At 39.8% G+C, this 16,688-nt stretch overlaps 1 protein-coding gene across 1 annotated transcript in view; it reads left to right on the forward strand.

Annotated features, from left to right (window-relative positions):
* Positions 1-3,104, forward strand: part of en1b (engrailed homeobox 1b) — a gene marked incomplete at both ends in the record, with an annotated part of 3,422 nt that extends 318 nt beyond the window's left edge. The window contains 2 exons of the mRNA XM_083680375.1: positions 1-196; positions 2,785-3,104. The exon at positions 1-196 is cut by the window's left edge and continues 318 nt beyond it. Of these exons, the coding sequence (XP_083536501.1) occupies positions 1-196; positions 2,785-3,104 (516 nt within the window). The remainder of the gene's footprint in view (positions 197-2,784) is intronic.
* Between the last annotated feature and the right edge of the window lie 13,584 nt (positions 3,105-16,688).

Genomic DNA, 16,688 nt, shown 5'->3' on the forward strand with positions numbered 1-16,688 from the left:
TCGCCGTCTTCAAAGCAGAGCTCGTCAAAACAAAGCGAAGGTAATGGGACTACCACGACGAGATACGGAGACAACACCAAGTCAATTATGGTTGTGAATGCCAGTAATGGAGGATCTCCACCAGCGAAAGAATCCCTGCCGATGTTATGGCCTGCATGGGTTTACTGCACGAGATATTCGGATCGACCATCATCTGGTAAGGCGCTAGCTTCTGAATATTGCCAAAGTTTATGATGTGTTGTATGTTGTTATTTTGTTTATGTTTTAAGAGCAGCATAGTACTTCCTTTAAAGGAGTAGGGTTTCTCCCCCCCCCCCCCCCCCATATTCATATAAAAGGTGATGGTTATGACAAAAGCCAAAAGATCTATATTCGTAGTTGCTCTAATCATAATAATCACAAATTGTTAAGTAAAGGAACAGTGCTCATAGTAATGCGCGTGCACGCACACATGCACGCACACGCATACGCACGCACGCACACACCCACACCCACACACACGTAGCGTGTATTCGTTTTGGTGAGAACATGTTTTAGATGATTCAAGAATGATAGTCTACTGACTCACAAACATGCAACCATTACACGACAGGACCTACCACATGTAGCCATGTTGTTTTAGGAAACGTTTTCCAAAAGTTTTCCTCAGTTGACAATACAAACTTTGAAGGAGTGGGTAAAGAGACCGTTAGGTCACTTTAACAACCAACGTCATTTTCTAATTTATTTCACCTCATACTATTAACTGCTCGTTCAATACTCGGTTATTTAGCACACATTTTACCCAAGCAAAGTGCAGCCTAACTTTAACTGTAAAGATGGAAGATGTATCAAATTATGTATTAATAGAACATGCATAAACTATTGATAGACCCACTAAAATCAAGCTTTTGACTTCATTAATTATTTATCCCAAAATATCTGTTTTAAAATATGCACAATAAGGCAATCATGCATAGTTGTATGCATAGATCATAAACCAACCTATACGATACAGCTTGCTTTCCATATCGCTAGAAAATGTTGGTTGACCCACTATTTCTGAAGGGTTTGTTAACAAGTTAGGGGGTTGCATTTTCAAGATTTCAAATCTTCTTAAACTTGACACGGATTTCTCACCATTGTCAGAGAAGATGCATTGATTGGCTAAAATGATTGATTGAGCTATCAACTTTGAACTAAACATCAATGGTATGACTCGGGAATGAGATTCAATGAGAGTCAATTTACGAAAATAGGCCCAGTTGGATCATTTATTGCTTGGGCTATATCAAAGATATTTCGCTGTGCAAAGTTTGTATTGGCATAATGTAAGTGCCTGTTATTGTGTTCTGAAACGTGGGGAACGCAGGTTAATCTCTTGTTGTCGATCTTGTGCGCCTTTAGGCTTATGCTGTTCAAAAGTGCAAAATGAAGGTGGCAGGCTAATTTCGTGCAAAATATATTCATCCATTCAAAATAAAACATTAGTATGCACAATAATAGACACAGTCATTGTTATGATAGCCTCTACGCATAGGTAAGAATATCCTTCATGCCATAATGCAATGTCAAATTGTGGTTTAAACATTAAAATCCATATTGATTGCTTTAATTAACCTAGATATTACTGGGCAACTGGAAATTGCGTTTGCTGGCATTTTATTTGGTCTTATTTGCAGTTTTGGAAAACATGTCAATAAAGGGAATCATTAAGCACTAGCAATAACACAATAATAATCAAAAAGTGAATGTTTATGCTATTGATATTATTTGAAGGACTATTGGAGGCTACAGTAACTAGATATTGGGTTCATTTCTTCATTTCAGTAGGCCTATTAGCAGCACATATCAGAAATTATGAATATCTCAGATATTAATTTCAGTGTGTGCTGGGATTGAAATAACCAATAATCGTATACCAGCTGTTCCTTCAGCAAAACTGTAGGCTACAGCCATACGTTTCAACTACAATGCCATGTTACTGGTGATCATAGTGTTGACTGTTGACCTTTTCAAATCAAAATACATTCATCACCAAATACATTCATCGATTGAATTTCACTTTTATGACAACAGAAAGGCCTGTACTAATTGATTATTGAAATAGAATTAGCTCGTAAAGTAGCACAGAGAATATGGTTGAGGCCTAGGCTTACTCGTGCAAATCATGATGCATCCTACTCATGTCCTTGCTTTCTGATTGTTCTAATGCGCAGTGAAGAATAAAACTACATCAATATTGATTAGGCCCGTCGTGTGAAGCAGTTATAGCTTATCATGAGCTTTTATGTGAAGCTATAGGCTACATTTTATATCACGACCTGCCGTGCGTATAATAACAAACTTGCAATGCCATTATTTGTTTGGCTGGTTTGGCGTTGCCAATTGAAAACATTTGGAATGATGCTTAGCTCAAACTACTATTGTGGAGTGAAATGCGATGGCTATAGTGAATTGTTAATTAAAATTGACATTAAATGATTATTTATTTAAAGGATATTATGGCGATCATCTAACAAATTGCTTATTCGAATAAGGGACGTAGGTTTCGCTAAAGTTTTCGCAAAGCTTTTGGCTTCGCAACTGTTAGCACCAGTTCCAATACACAGTAGAACACAGTGATGAAATGTAATATCAAGGAACATGTAATGTTTATAACCTGCTGCAATAACCGAGTTCACTATCGTGAAAGGATGATATGACATGAATGAATGGTAATGAATGACAGGCTAGTGCTGGGTATGTTTAACTTAAGGACTTGCTGATATTTACGTGTTCGTTTCATTGTTGTTTCTACACTAGGCCCAAGGACACGAAAATTGAAAAAGAAGAAAAACGAGAAAGAGGACAAGAGACCCAGAACCGCGTTTACGGCTGAACAGCTGCAAAGACTTAAATCCGAGTTTCAGGCAAATCGCTACATAACAGAACAACGGAGACAGTCACTGGCCCAAGAACTGAATCTCAATGAATCCCAAATCAAAATCTGGTTCCAGAATAAAAGAGCAAAAATAAAGAAGTCCAATGGGTACAAGAATGGCCTGGCCCTCCAACTCATGGCCCAAGGACTGTATAACCATTCCACGACCACCGTACAAGACGAGAAGGAGGATAGCGAGTAGACCTATTTTTTTCCCCCACCAGGCTACAGACCCATAATAGAGGGACTGGACTCTTTTTTGAGAACTGTTTAAAGAGGTAAATACGATTGGACTGGGAAAGATGCTATTTAAAACAGATTCCTGTTTATGGTACAGTATATGGACATAATTATATAAAATACGAACATTATTAAAGTTTATATATAGCCAAACAATATGACGTTGTATATATTTAATTTCAGGTATGGGTCTGTATCAATCCCTACTTGCTGGAGATTTTTATCTTTTCTTTTCCTTATGATGTTGTTGCTCATTGTTTTAGTAAGTGTCTGACTAACTAGAAATGTTGTGATTTCTGTCTCCCCAATCCCTAAACTCACAATTCTACAGACTGCGTTACTGAACTGACGCTTCAAGCCAAAGATTTTAATATGTTCAGAGAATATGTAGTCTGAAATAAAAATGTAGAATGTGCTATAGATTCATTTCCCTTATTGGAACACATTACATAAAAACGGTATTTGTTCAGCGATTCAAAAAGTGTTCACTTATAGATTCAGACCTGTATCAGGCCCTCAAGACGCAATAGGTCAACAGTCAAGACAGAGGCGACAATGACCCACCATGGCACATTTTCTTGGTCTTTCAGGGAAGAGTAATACTGTTTTGTTAAAACAAACTTCATTCTATTGCGTTAGGATACTATTGCCTGTTTTTCCCCCGAGGTATGCCTTACCTATAGTGTAAAGAACAATGGGTCATTATGCATTACGCAATTATGTATTTTTAACTTACAGTTAACTTATCTGAAATAATATGGATATTTATACATTTGGCACAAGGCATGTCTTTAAACATTGCTTTTTAATGGGGTTGATGGTGCCTTCGGTGAGTCTGCATATCCTCACGCTAACAGTGGTAGGCCTTTCCATCAAGGTCATAGTGCAGGACACTAGGTTGTTATTGTTCGTTTATTATGAAAATAACGATAATGGTCATGATAGAAAAGGTCGCACACTCTACCTCAAAATATGTATTTGCAGTGAACCAACGTGACCTCGTGATATTGATGGTTCACTGCAAAATAATAATTTGCGAGCACCCTATCTGAGTGTGTGACTGTATCTTTCATTTCATTCAATAGCCAGTATGCATATGCAGATATTTTGGTGTGCTTCCTCAGCTCGTGTATAATAATAATAATAATAATAATAATAACAATAATAATAATAATAATAATAATAATAATAACAATAATAATAATAATAATAATAATAATAATAATAATACAACTACTACTATAATAATTATTGTTATTATTATACATTAGAAGGCAATGTTGTGCTTTAAATAGGCTAGCACTTAAACTCCTTAATTTATAAGGATAATAAAATCGACACGCTTTGCGGTGTTGAACTTAAAGGCTTAAGTGCACAAATATTAAACGCTTTAGAGTTAAACATATATGTAGAAGATTAAATTACCTCCAAGTTAGCCTGCATGTCGGGGAACACATTGCAATAATTCACAATACAATTATTGTTTTGAAAACATTGACAAAACATGTGTAGATAAAAAGAAAACTAAGCAACGCATTGGCAACCGGACGAAGAGTCGCTCAGATAGACGAGCGCTAAGAACAATTAGGCACACAAACTATACACACACACACACATACACACACACACACACACACACACACACACACGCGCGCGCACGCACGTACACACACACACACACACACACACACACACACACACACACACACACACACACACACGCTATCTCTCTCTCTCTCTCTCTCTCTCTAGCGTGTTTGCTAGGCCTCTTGTCATATAACCTTGGTGAAGCAATATGCATTTGCATTTATTCCCTCTGTTCTATTCTTGGTTAGGCAACTTTACAAATACACAATCTGGTTGTCCTTTAGTCTCGCCTTTCGCTATCGGACAACAACACGAGCTATTTTTCCAAAATGGATAGGCTACCACTGGACGTATTTATCTATTCTGAGCATTTACGAGACTCAATTATACATGCAGGCGAGATGGACGCATGCCAAATGTGGTATACGATCTTGGAGCAAGGCATTTTATTGGTCACAGGAAAATGTAAAGATCTTGAGGGTGACGACGAAATGTAAGAAAAAAACGATTAAAATCAAACTGCTTTTCTACGCTAAGGCTTCAAGGTCCAATCTCATACTGGACGGCTTGGTCATTCTATTAGGGCTAGTGAGCTTTCCGTGCGGCCTGTGTGTGACTGTGACCTCCAGGTAGGTTTGATAAGTCTCCCCGGGCACTCTGTGACATGACACGCGTTGTTCTCAATGCCAGGCTGCTCTTAGGCCCACTGACGAGGCAGCAAGAGTCTTTGTCTCTTCAAAGAATCAAAAGCGCATTCAGGAAGCTACTACCGTTCTATAGGATCCCCTTGGTAAGTGCAATCAAAACAAGACAATACGAACTGATACAGAAACGGCGAAATTCACTTATATTAAGCCTACTTTGTGTTAGCAGCGAAAGTTGGCATTTTTGTTTTTTTGTGTAATTGTAAATTATGTTGCGGTTAAACATTCTCAAAGATGATGACAAACAGGTCTGCCGAACTACGTTTGGTTCCACTTCATTTATACAGTAAGCCGTTCGAGGAAATTAGTGACAATGGGAACGCTATACTTGACAAATAATTGGTAAATGGTTCATAAAGCTCTTGCTTATGCATCCTTAATAGTTAGCCTAATCTATTGTCTTTAGTATTGTATTGTGTGATTGCATGCAATTTAGTTATTTCAAATGAATTAACTGACCATTCCTGTTCAGGACAACTGGGCTGCAATCGAACTTAAATGTGACATTTTGTTATTATTATTATTATTATTATTTTCAATGGACTATTTGGATGTCGACTCACTTACTGAAAACCAAATCTCATGCTGAAGAACGTCAGTGTCTGCATAGGCTCAGTTACTTTCTTATCGGACTACATGATATCCGCAATAGATTAAGTCCTACACAAACGCCACAAACGCACATGATCATTTAGTTACATATCTGGAAACGACTGGGCGCAACCCCCCACCCCCCCACCTTTTTTTTTTCTGTAGGCTGCACATAATGTTCTGTACATATAGCAGGCCTTGGGCATGAAACGATAAAAAAGGCCTCTTAATTATTGTAGGCCTAGATCAATTAACCAAATTCAAGACGATTATAGTCATCTCAGAGCGACCCCAGCTTTTCAACTAGGCCTTCAGTTTTTCGTTAAATATATTAATGTGGCCTCGCACATTCTCACGCTCTCTCATGACACGTTTTCACTTCTTGCTACAATGCATACTTTAACCATATAATGTTTGAGGGACGACTGAGAGTCTGGATATCTCCTTTCCTGATTTTTTGTGAAAAGATACGCATGCCTCTCCCAACCGAACCTTTAATATGACACCGATTTAGCGTTGCAGGTGCGCAGATGCTGTCCTGCGTACACTGGACGCAGTCTCGGCTTTTATTATCTTCCACGTCATGATAAACTTCACCGAGTCTGACAAATAACCCAGGATAAATGAAGAGCACGCAGTTAATTTCTGATAATGACCACAGCTTGTAGGTTCACGTTTAGGGGATTTCTCAAACTTATAACCTATACCCGGTATCAATTGGGGCCTGGCTACCCCACTAATTTTTGCTTAAGCTAAAGCTCCTATAGGTTCATGTTTATCTATAAGATACTAACAATTTATGGACAATTTAGAATATTCAAACGTATGGCCTTTCTTCAAATGTGGTTGTATTTTATGACCGAACAATAGAAATAAAACTCAACTCCGTTAAGCCAAATATATGGTAGTGCACGTTCCGAATAACACAACGTGCCCGGCTGTTTTCATAAAGCAAGGGGTTTTTAGAGCAATTTGAGCCTTTTGGAGACTGAGATCCCACAGCGCACATATCTGCCTTATTCTGTAGTCTGTGGTAGTCTACGTTTGCTGTCTAGACTACTGCAGACAATTCTGGTTACAATTTGGGTTAGTCTAGAGGTTGGAGTGAAATACTGTAGTGCTGGTTCGATTGAATTTCTAACACACTTTAAATTAGGCTTCACAATTTGATAATCCAGTACAGGTTCAAGCGTGATGTTGTATACTACACAACAGACGTGTTTTGGAGGTATTTCATTTGGTGTATAGGCTGTTAACCACCGCATTTCAATGGCTGTGTAATAACAATGGCAGGTGGAAAAGACACCACGAGATATGTTTTTTTGTTGCTGTTGAAGATTTGAAGTTTGGTTATTTATCACGTGATAATGACAAAAGCCAAATAAGTAGTAATCTCTATTACTAGCCTACGCGGCCTCCAGAGGTCATTCATTCATTCATTCATTCATTCATCCATCCATTCATTCATCCATCCATTCATTCAGGAGGCCAAGGCCTCATATTGGCCAACTCAAAGTGCAACGGCTTACGTAGCCTACTGTACAGTTCAATTGAATTAAATGCCATGTGTAGGCTACTTTATTTCAATGGTCATAATATGTGTGTTATGTAACAAGAAGTTAGTTTGGATTTAATTATCGCCCCAACCATTTAAGCGCCCGTGGGCTCCTCTGGCTTTTGTTTTTAATTATTTTCAATGTTGTTCTAACTGCCCTGGGTTTCTATGTTCAACGACCTCCATGAGTTTTAATAAACACGCACACACCACACATACATAATTAATATACATAATTAATCTGAATAATTATGTTAACAAAGTCTGTCTATTTGGAGAGCGTGGTTGCGTAACAGAATTCATGCAAAATTAACGTTATGAAATCAGTCCATAGGTGTCGGTGCAAGGGGACGAGGATACACAAAATAAATCGTTTTTCGACGTTTTTAAAAAAAAATCAAATCAATAGACCGATCCACAGAATGTGTAAAAGGTAAATATGAAAGCAGACTTATTCGTTTCAAATTGCATTGAACGCCTGCATATTTTTTCAGAGAATATGAAATTGTAAGGCACACCGTGGCCTATAAGAGTCAGTCCACAGTAACACACCCACCATATCATATCTCCTGCTGTGGATCCAACGGGTTGTGCATTATAGGCAACAGCACAACTTTTTCCACATATACTCTTTGACCTTCTTCCGACGGTTGTGTCTGTCTGATTTTCTTGTCAAACTGTGCCTCAGTGATACGTCGCGTGTCTTGAATAATAAATGTATATTACCTATTTTTTAATGCTTGATCAAAAATCAAATTTTATATGTAAGATATAGACCTATGTTGCTTTGAGGAAAAGATGAACGTACTTTATACATTTGATTTAGAATAGTAATAAAACAAAGTACTGAAAAACTAAGCTCAAGGTAGGTAAGCAGCTGGGTAGACACATGACATAGCAAAGTTGAAAATTGTAACTGAGGATGAAATTATTTGATCATCACATTACAAGCTATGAAAGCAAAAAGCAAAATTCATAACGTGAAATGTGAATGGCACCGGGATGTCACTGAGATGCAGAGCGGAATATAAGACAATTAGAAATAACAGGGCTAGTTTTCTCACCTAGTCATTTACCAGATGCACAGTTTCTGTTGAAAACAAAGGAACCCCGGGATCCTGTGTGTACTTAGCATAGTCTGCCTTACAGCTACAATATGGTTTTAATTTATATGCAAATTGAAGCAATAAAAGAGGACACTCTTGAAATGACTACATTTTAGGGGGATGGGAGGGGGCTGTGGAGAGGATTTTGCAGGTAGCACTTGGGCATTCTAGGCAGACACAAATTTGGATTATCAGCCTAAACACAACTATAACATTGTTTTCATATCTACAATTTACACCCATGCAGAGGGAGTCAGTGGGAAACAGATTCAGGGCAGATTAGGTTGCAGCATCATCACCGGGAGAATTTCACAGATTTGCACGGTGTCCCTTTTCTTTTCTTTTTTCCCCTCAATGACCAGCAAACTCACAGTAGGATGATCAAAGCGAGGCAGAATCATCAAGTCACTGAATAGGGCTAAAGTATGCAAATACAGGAGCTAAATGAGCTTTAATCCTGTTAGAATACAAGGTGGAAGAAGGCTCAGGGGCCAGGGCCGGTCCTGCTTCAAATCCTGACCACCACTGTTAACTTTTAGGAGCCTATTTCAAATCCACGACAGGACCTTGGACAGATGCACGCAAACACACCCGGGAAGACACATTCAGACACAGACAGACCCTGCTTCAGACTAATGCACCCACTCATACATGCTTGTACGCACACACACACACACACACACACACACACACACACACACACACACACACACAGACACACACACACACACACACACAGACACACACACACACACACACACACACACACACACACACACACACACACACACACACACACACACCCAGACAGTTTAAAAGAGCTCCTTAGATCACTACCCTGTGACCATCCCACTGCTAAGTACAGAACTTTGGACTAATCCCCTCCCAGCTGCTGCCTGAATTATGGGTGATTCTTCTTTTGGGGGGAGGGTGAAGGCTTAGGGAAACACAGGACAACAGTGTCAACGCCCTCTCTTCTCTTCAACCCAATGCAAACCCCATCCTGGTCGCTCCCAAATTCATCCAGAGGTGAATTACTTCTCCTCCTCAGAATATCATGTAAGATTGTATTACAACAAATATGGAAACTCCTTCCTCAAGTGGCGACACAAAACATCTCTCAAACTGGTAAGGGGAAAATGTGACCGAAGTTCACTCTGGGGGGTGGGGGGTGGGAGGGAGAGGGAGAGAGAGAGAGAGAGAGAGAGAGAGAGAGAGAGTGTGTGTGTGTGTGTATGCGCGCTGACAGGCTCTCAAGAGCATGCATGTGCCATGATCTCCATGCAGGAACAGGGGAAGATGACTCATACCATTTTATGGCCTGTCAATTGCACCGCTCTATCTGTGGGGGCAACACAACAAAGGTAGCATTGAGAGAGAACCTCCCACGGCGCAGCTGAGGGTCCGAGGGCACCAGCCAAACAGCCGTAAATATCATACAGATAAGTACAAATTACATGGCGGATATACGCAGCGCCACTTGTTTATTCTGCAAGTCAAATTCTTGTCTGTGCCACCGGCAGACACATAAATGCACATGCGGTTAACGTGGGGAAATGGCTTTGTGCTGGTTGCCCGTGGCCACAACAGGGTCATACTGAGTATTACTGTCTGTGCGCTGTGTTGTGTTTTAAATAGAAAAGTGTTCCTCATTAGCAGGTGGGTCAGATCATATTTTGTACAAATACTGTACATATAAACTCAATACAAATATGTGTTTTAGACTAAAATAAATATGTGTGCAAAAACCTGTCACTTTATCGATCAACTACTTGAATAATGTGTCCTTTGTATGATATTGACAGTGAGAACATGACACACCTTGAAGAATCCTTAGTATCCTCAGCGTTGCTTCTCCGCGAGAAATACATGCAATGTGTTTGGAAATGAAGAGGACCCAGGGCAGAGGTCTAAGGTTGTAATTTGCTGTATTTGAGCGTGTTTCAGTGAGAAAGGCTGTTCACTTCTGTACAGTTACAGCTTTAATTAATAAGGAAGCAACTCAAAATTACAGCTTGTCTGGCCACAGCTATGTGTGACATGAGAAAATGTATTCTGCTTAGGCTTACATAAAACCCAAACTCTTTTGTGGCCTATCTGCTGAAGGATACGTTATTACTTATCCTGCTGAATCTAGAAAGAAATAAAAAAAAGACATGGATGATCTGATTCTATATAAAATAAAAGCCTGGAATTGATTACCGTGTGAAATAAGTTATTACTGTAGGCTTATATTGATACTCTTGAGTTGAGAAAATAATTAATAAGATAATGCTGCATGATATTATCATCATATACCAAAATGGGATAATAACAATAATAATAATAATAATAACAATAATAATAATAATAATAATAATAATAATAATAATAATAATAATAATAATAATAATAATAATAATAATAATAATGATTTTAAAATTTAATCGCATACATAATTAATGTCTTATTCAACACCGCTAGCATATCAAACATACATCAAATGATTTATGGTTTCTATATATGATTACATTATGTATATTTCATAAGAAAAATCCATCCACAATCTTTTAGACTTTACACAACTTAGATGTTACAACAATATGACACTGAAACATTTCAAAAGTTATTGAAATGTTGAATGTGATTAGCAGCTTATCAACACTCTGTTGTAATTGAAGGGACTTAAAGTTATCAATGTAGAGGCACAAAAATAGATGAGAGATTCCAGCATTAAAACAATCACAAGCTTAATTCAGTGGTTGTATTACAATTAAATACAAGTACACTAGTTCCCAGACCAGTCCAACTTAGTTTGTGTTTATATAAGAAAAGAAAAAGACACCCAGTGATAATGGATCTCTTATACTCAATAAATGAAGGCATCATTCTGGGACACAGAGGTGACAATATTCCCTATAGCAAAAATGTAAAAAAAAAAAATAATAAAAAAAATGCTGCACACAGGCTGTCAGTGTATTTCAGCTCCATTCACAGTGACATCTGTGGTGCAGATTTCCAGACATCATCCTTGCCGAGGCTCTTTAATGAAGGTACAGTACACACACAAAGGGAGAACAAAGAGCAAGCACCTGGGATTATCGTATGCTATGGGTGGCCACAGACACCTCCGTCTCAATGCCTCTCACATGTGGAACCACTTCACCGTCCCAGGGAAAGTCAAGCACGGTGAGATGGTGAGGGTCTTCACGGAGGATACTAGGGTGGGCAGCCCGGCCACATTTTCACCCCTGCCTCTCACTTCAAAAGCAGGGACTGCTGGGTAAATCTCCCCCCCTGTCTTTCATCGCTGCAACTCGGAGGTGCAGAGAGGTGATGCAGGGAGCGATTAGTCATATTCAATTTGCATACGCCTGTCATAGGCTCTCTTCACGGAGCAGTGATGTCATCTCTAAGTTGGCCTTTTGCGACCAAATTGTATGGGAGAGTTTTTGCTTTCGTGTAGACACAGCAAACGTGCTCCTGATGTGCTCAATACTAACCTGCTACGTAGAAAAAACACTACATTAACGTCAACAATATCTTGTTTGTGTTGTAGATTCAACTAAATGTATTTTGCAAAAGAAAGCTGTTCATTCTCTGTGGTTGTTATTCCACAAATTGTACGTGACAAAAATTCCCAATGAAGACAAAAAAAAAAATTAAAGCATTAATCAAAGTTTTAATTTATTCTAAGCAATGGGTGTCATTTACCCAATTATTTTTTTCTTTGTCTTTTAGGGAACCCAAAGGAAGGTGTTGGTCACGTGACACATGACACATATGGACTTTAGTTATTTGCAGCAGCTGCTTATTTGTAAGGATGAGGGAACGTAATAAATGGATACTCAAATTGATCAGTAGATATATCGCTATATAAGTGGATTGAAAAAGTAGAGGTAGCTTATTAACGCAGGAAAGAGAGTGTGATCATCTGGGTCCATGTATGTTTACGTAGGGTAAACGAAGTGTGTTTGGGTGTTTGTAAGCATGTATCTACAATATATGTGTATATAGGAGGCCCATTGTGAGCTTTCCATGGTTGGACCACGCTGGAAACCTCATGATAATCTGTTATGGCACCAATCCATTCCGCTGGCCCGTGATTTACTGCCATGTGTCATCCACAGCCTCGTGCCCAGGGAAGTTAAATGACCCGAAAATAACATTAATATGTACTAGAACTAGATGGAGTGCCGGCCTGAAGGGGTGGTCTCTGGCGTTGGCTTTCACCCATGGAAACATTACCTCAAATATGGCTCTGAGCACTGATAAGGGTCAGGATCCTGCAGTTCGTTTTGCAGTCAACTGCAGTGAAAAAGTCAAGTGTCAGTGTGGCAAAGACAGCTACAGTACTCAGACGGACTGCAGCTCCTCTTGGGTTGCTCCTCTGGTTGAAGAAAAAAAGAAGACTCTCAACCGGTGTAATTTGTTTAGTGAATATCTTGTTTTTCAGTAAAACCTTTCTTTAAACCTTGCAGTAGGCCTACACAATATTTGGCAAAAATATTTAAGTTTAGGCAAAGACATTGACAGTTAGATTGTTGAAAGCTTTGTATGCTATACAGCAGTTGAAACAAAGCATATACTTCCTTAAATTGTCACAGCATGACACAATATACACACTGCACAACTATCCCTCCAGCTGTCAATCAAGGTAAATGACAGCTATTTCCTCCAATCAGCTCTCTTTAGGAAATGATGCAGCACCTCTTTCTCAGGAGGTGAGGGACTGTGGACGAATAGATAGCAAGACAACGCAGTGATGCTGTCACAATGGGAGTGCAAAATCTAAAATGACAAATTCTAGCTTTGATGTAACAAGAAAGAAATATATTTAGTTGAATCACACAACAAGTGTTCCTTTGCTGTTCAGTTTCTCTTTGAACATTTAAACTGGGAGTGTGAACGCTGCCACATCTGGACATCAGTGCTTTTTAAGCGGCTGGGGAACAACAACAGAACAGAAGTGTATTTGATCATGCTTTCACAAAGTAACAATTCATAATAGATATCCAAACCATTTGGGTTACTGTTTCCTGAATGAGGGAAATCATTACTTGTTTTCCCTTTGCCATTGACACAAGACATGATCATTTGGTCATACGAATGATTAATATGAACATAATTCATATGTTTCTAAAATGTTGATACTAGATACTGTTTTCTGAGCCCAGGCAACACATTCTCTGCACTTGAACAGCAGCAGCTCCAACACACTAACCGATTCAACTGTGCAAACACTGTTTATCCCAGATGCACTGGCCAAAAGTTCAAGTTACGACTGTGAGACATCTCTGGAATTGAGCAGCATGTAGACCGTGAAAACCTGCTTTAACACACACCCAGCACGATGTGTGGTCTGTGGAATGCCATCTTATGCCTGTGTGTGTGTGTGTGTGTGTGTGTGTGTGTGTGTGTGTGTGTGTGTGTGTGTGTGTGTGTTTGGTGTGTGTGTGTGTGTGTGTGTGTGTGTGTGTGTGTGTGTGTGAGAGAGAGAGAGAGAGAGAGAGAGATAGATTGAGAATGTGTGTGTTCTACTTACAGTAGCTTTCTCTAAGCGTTCACAGACAGTGTTAGGAAGGGGCTTTCACACGGAAGACGAATGTTATTCTAATGGTACTTGTGGTAAATAAGTCTCTCACACATTGCCAAGCAAACATAGCTTTCCTTTGGAATGTGTCCATAGCGTGATGGGTATCTGTGCTTGTCTGTTGCAGTCCAACAGGTGTGGTGAGCGTGGACACCTGGGCATCCAGGCCCAGGGTGGAAAGCTCAAGTGGTGAGGATTTCAGGCGTAGACCATGAAAGAAGCGCCTTCTGAAAGTTGAATGAATTGACTTGGGCATTCACACAGGAGGTAGATGAACTACTGAGTGTTGCAGTCACAGCCCAAATGGTGTGAAACTGGCTGCTGTCTCTCTTTGTGAAGACATCAGCGAAGGAGAGTTTAAAACCTTTCCGTGATTGGTAGAGTAACATGAGTAACATGACACATACTCTTACAGTCTGTCTCACCCACTGCTTGCATGTGTAAATAAACATTCTCACATTTTGATTGACAACCACAACTACCATGCATATACATTTCCAAATGCGCCTTCGCTTTTTCCCACCTAATCATGTTCTATTGAACAGTTATAGACAGAGTGAAGTGGCATGCAACCGGACACTCTAGTCACACTCTAAATGATCATCTTCCCTATCATGAACATCTTCAAGAAACAAGAGAGGCACTTTTTTTTTTTTTGCACATCAGTTCACAGTTGTTTTGATATTCTTTCTTCTCGCAGCCTGTATATCCAACACAATTTTATCCAGAGCAGATGGGCCCCAAGCAAAACAAGCGTCAGAAAACGAGGGTAAAAACGGAGAGAGCTGAATTCATAGATTTCCTTCAAACATCTGAGACGAGTCACAGATGTCTGTATGGGAGACAAGCTGACTCAAACAGCTGGTTTGAGATAACATTCGTGTCAACGTGTGGACGACCTCCTCCAGACTCATGCCAGGGTCCATGGGATCTGTGCTCTCAGGCATCACACACCTAACCCCATAAGTGACATAAAAGAGGGGTGATTGGAGAGCTAAATAGAAATAAAAGAGCACAATAAAAATGCTCCGTTTGCTGTGGTAGTGGTAGGTAAATCCTGAAATGCTGGGGGGGGGGGAAACATCTGAGCTTCCCAATTCCCCACTGGCCTTGACAAACGTAGACCTCAGAGTACCGTGACATTACTCCATCAATCTGTGTTTAAGACTAACACGCCGGCCATGCTGCTGGGGCTGAGTGGTGCTGCTCTCTGTGCCTCTCTTATCTGACACCTGCAGCCAAATGAGCACCAGAGCAGAACTGGCCATGACTGCCTAATAAGAGGCAGAACAAACACAGCCATTGAGAGAATTCATTCCCGGCAGCTCCAACGGGCTGGCTATGTGGAAAAAGATGCTCTGTGGGAGCCGCAGCAGGCGAGAACACCAACATCCAACTGAATCATGCCATTAAAGTCACCATCAAAAACAAAAACTACGAAAAAGAAGAAAAATCTAGATGACCATGAAATAGATTACAGGAACACAAGTCAGGGAGACCAGAGCTACACGACACAACCGCTATTGTGATTGGTTTTTATGATCATGTTTACACCCTTGAGGAACTAGAATATTTCAGATACCTCTGCATGAATATGAGTGTGTGTTTGACCCAGCTGTTGAACTGCTTTCGCGCCGAGTGTGTTTGGGCAGACGATGGGGTGCGGCAACCCCAGACCACAGCCTAGTCTGCTGGGACAAAGCCTCTCTTTGTTGTGCAAGGCCCTGATGAAACACATCATTCTGTGGGATGAAGACGTAGCAGCCTGGGTATGCTCCTCTCTCAGTGTCTGAGCTCCCAGTCCGGTTCCAGCACAGCCCCACATCCTGGGAGACAGAGCTAGCGAAAGGCCGTGCACACACAGTTAGCTTTAAGCCCAGCTGGGAGTTGTTTCGCTGAAAGAGACGGGCAGAATGCAATGGCTGAGAGAGAGAATCACTGGTAAAACGGTGAGTAGTGTCCCATGGTTTCATGTGCTTTGTTGAATGAAATGTTTTATCTAGCCAGACATTTGAATAGTACAATATTTCAGAATCATGAAAAGAATACTCTTTGTAATACTTTATTCAGTGTTACCTATTTGTAAATGTTAAGGATAAAACAAAGGTCCTTGTGACCAATGTTGTCAATATGATACTGCTTAGTGGGGTGAAGAATATTTATTTAATATTTGTGGCAACATTTCAACATTACAATTTCAATATGTAAGGAAAACATATACTGATCAATAGGCTTTGATACTTGATGTCATATCAGATAATTCAAGGTTGCACTGTAGCCTACAATGTGTGACTGATAACATGCCATATGTGGTCGCTGATGATCACAACATAGAAATATAGTAAAGCAAACTTTTATCTGGTTATTCAAACTATATAGAAACTATCCATCAAGAGGATTTCCGGGAATACATGTAAACGCAGAGACAGCA

Source organism: Argentina silus (genome assembly GCF_951799395.1).
Source record: "Argentina silus genome assembly, chromosome: 11".
Taxonomy (NCBI): domain Eukaryota; kingdom Metazoa; phylum Chordata; class Actinopteri; order Argentiniformes; family Argentinidae; genus Argentina; species Argentina silus.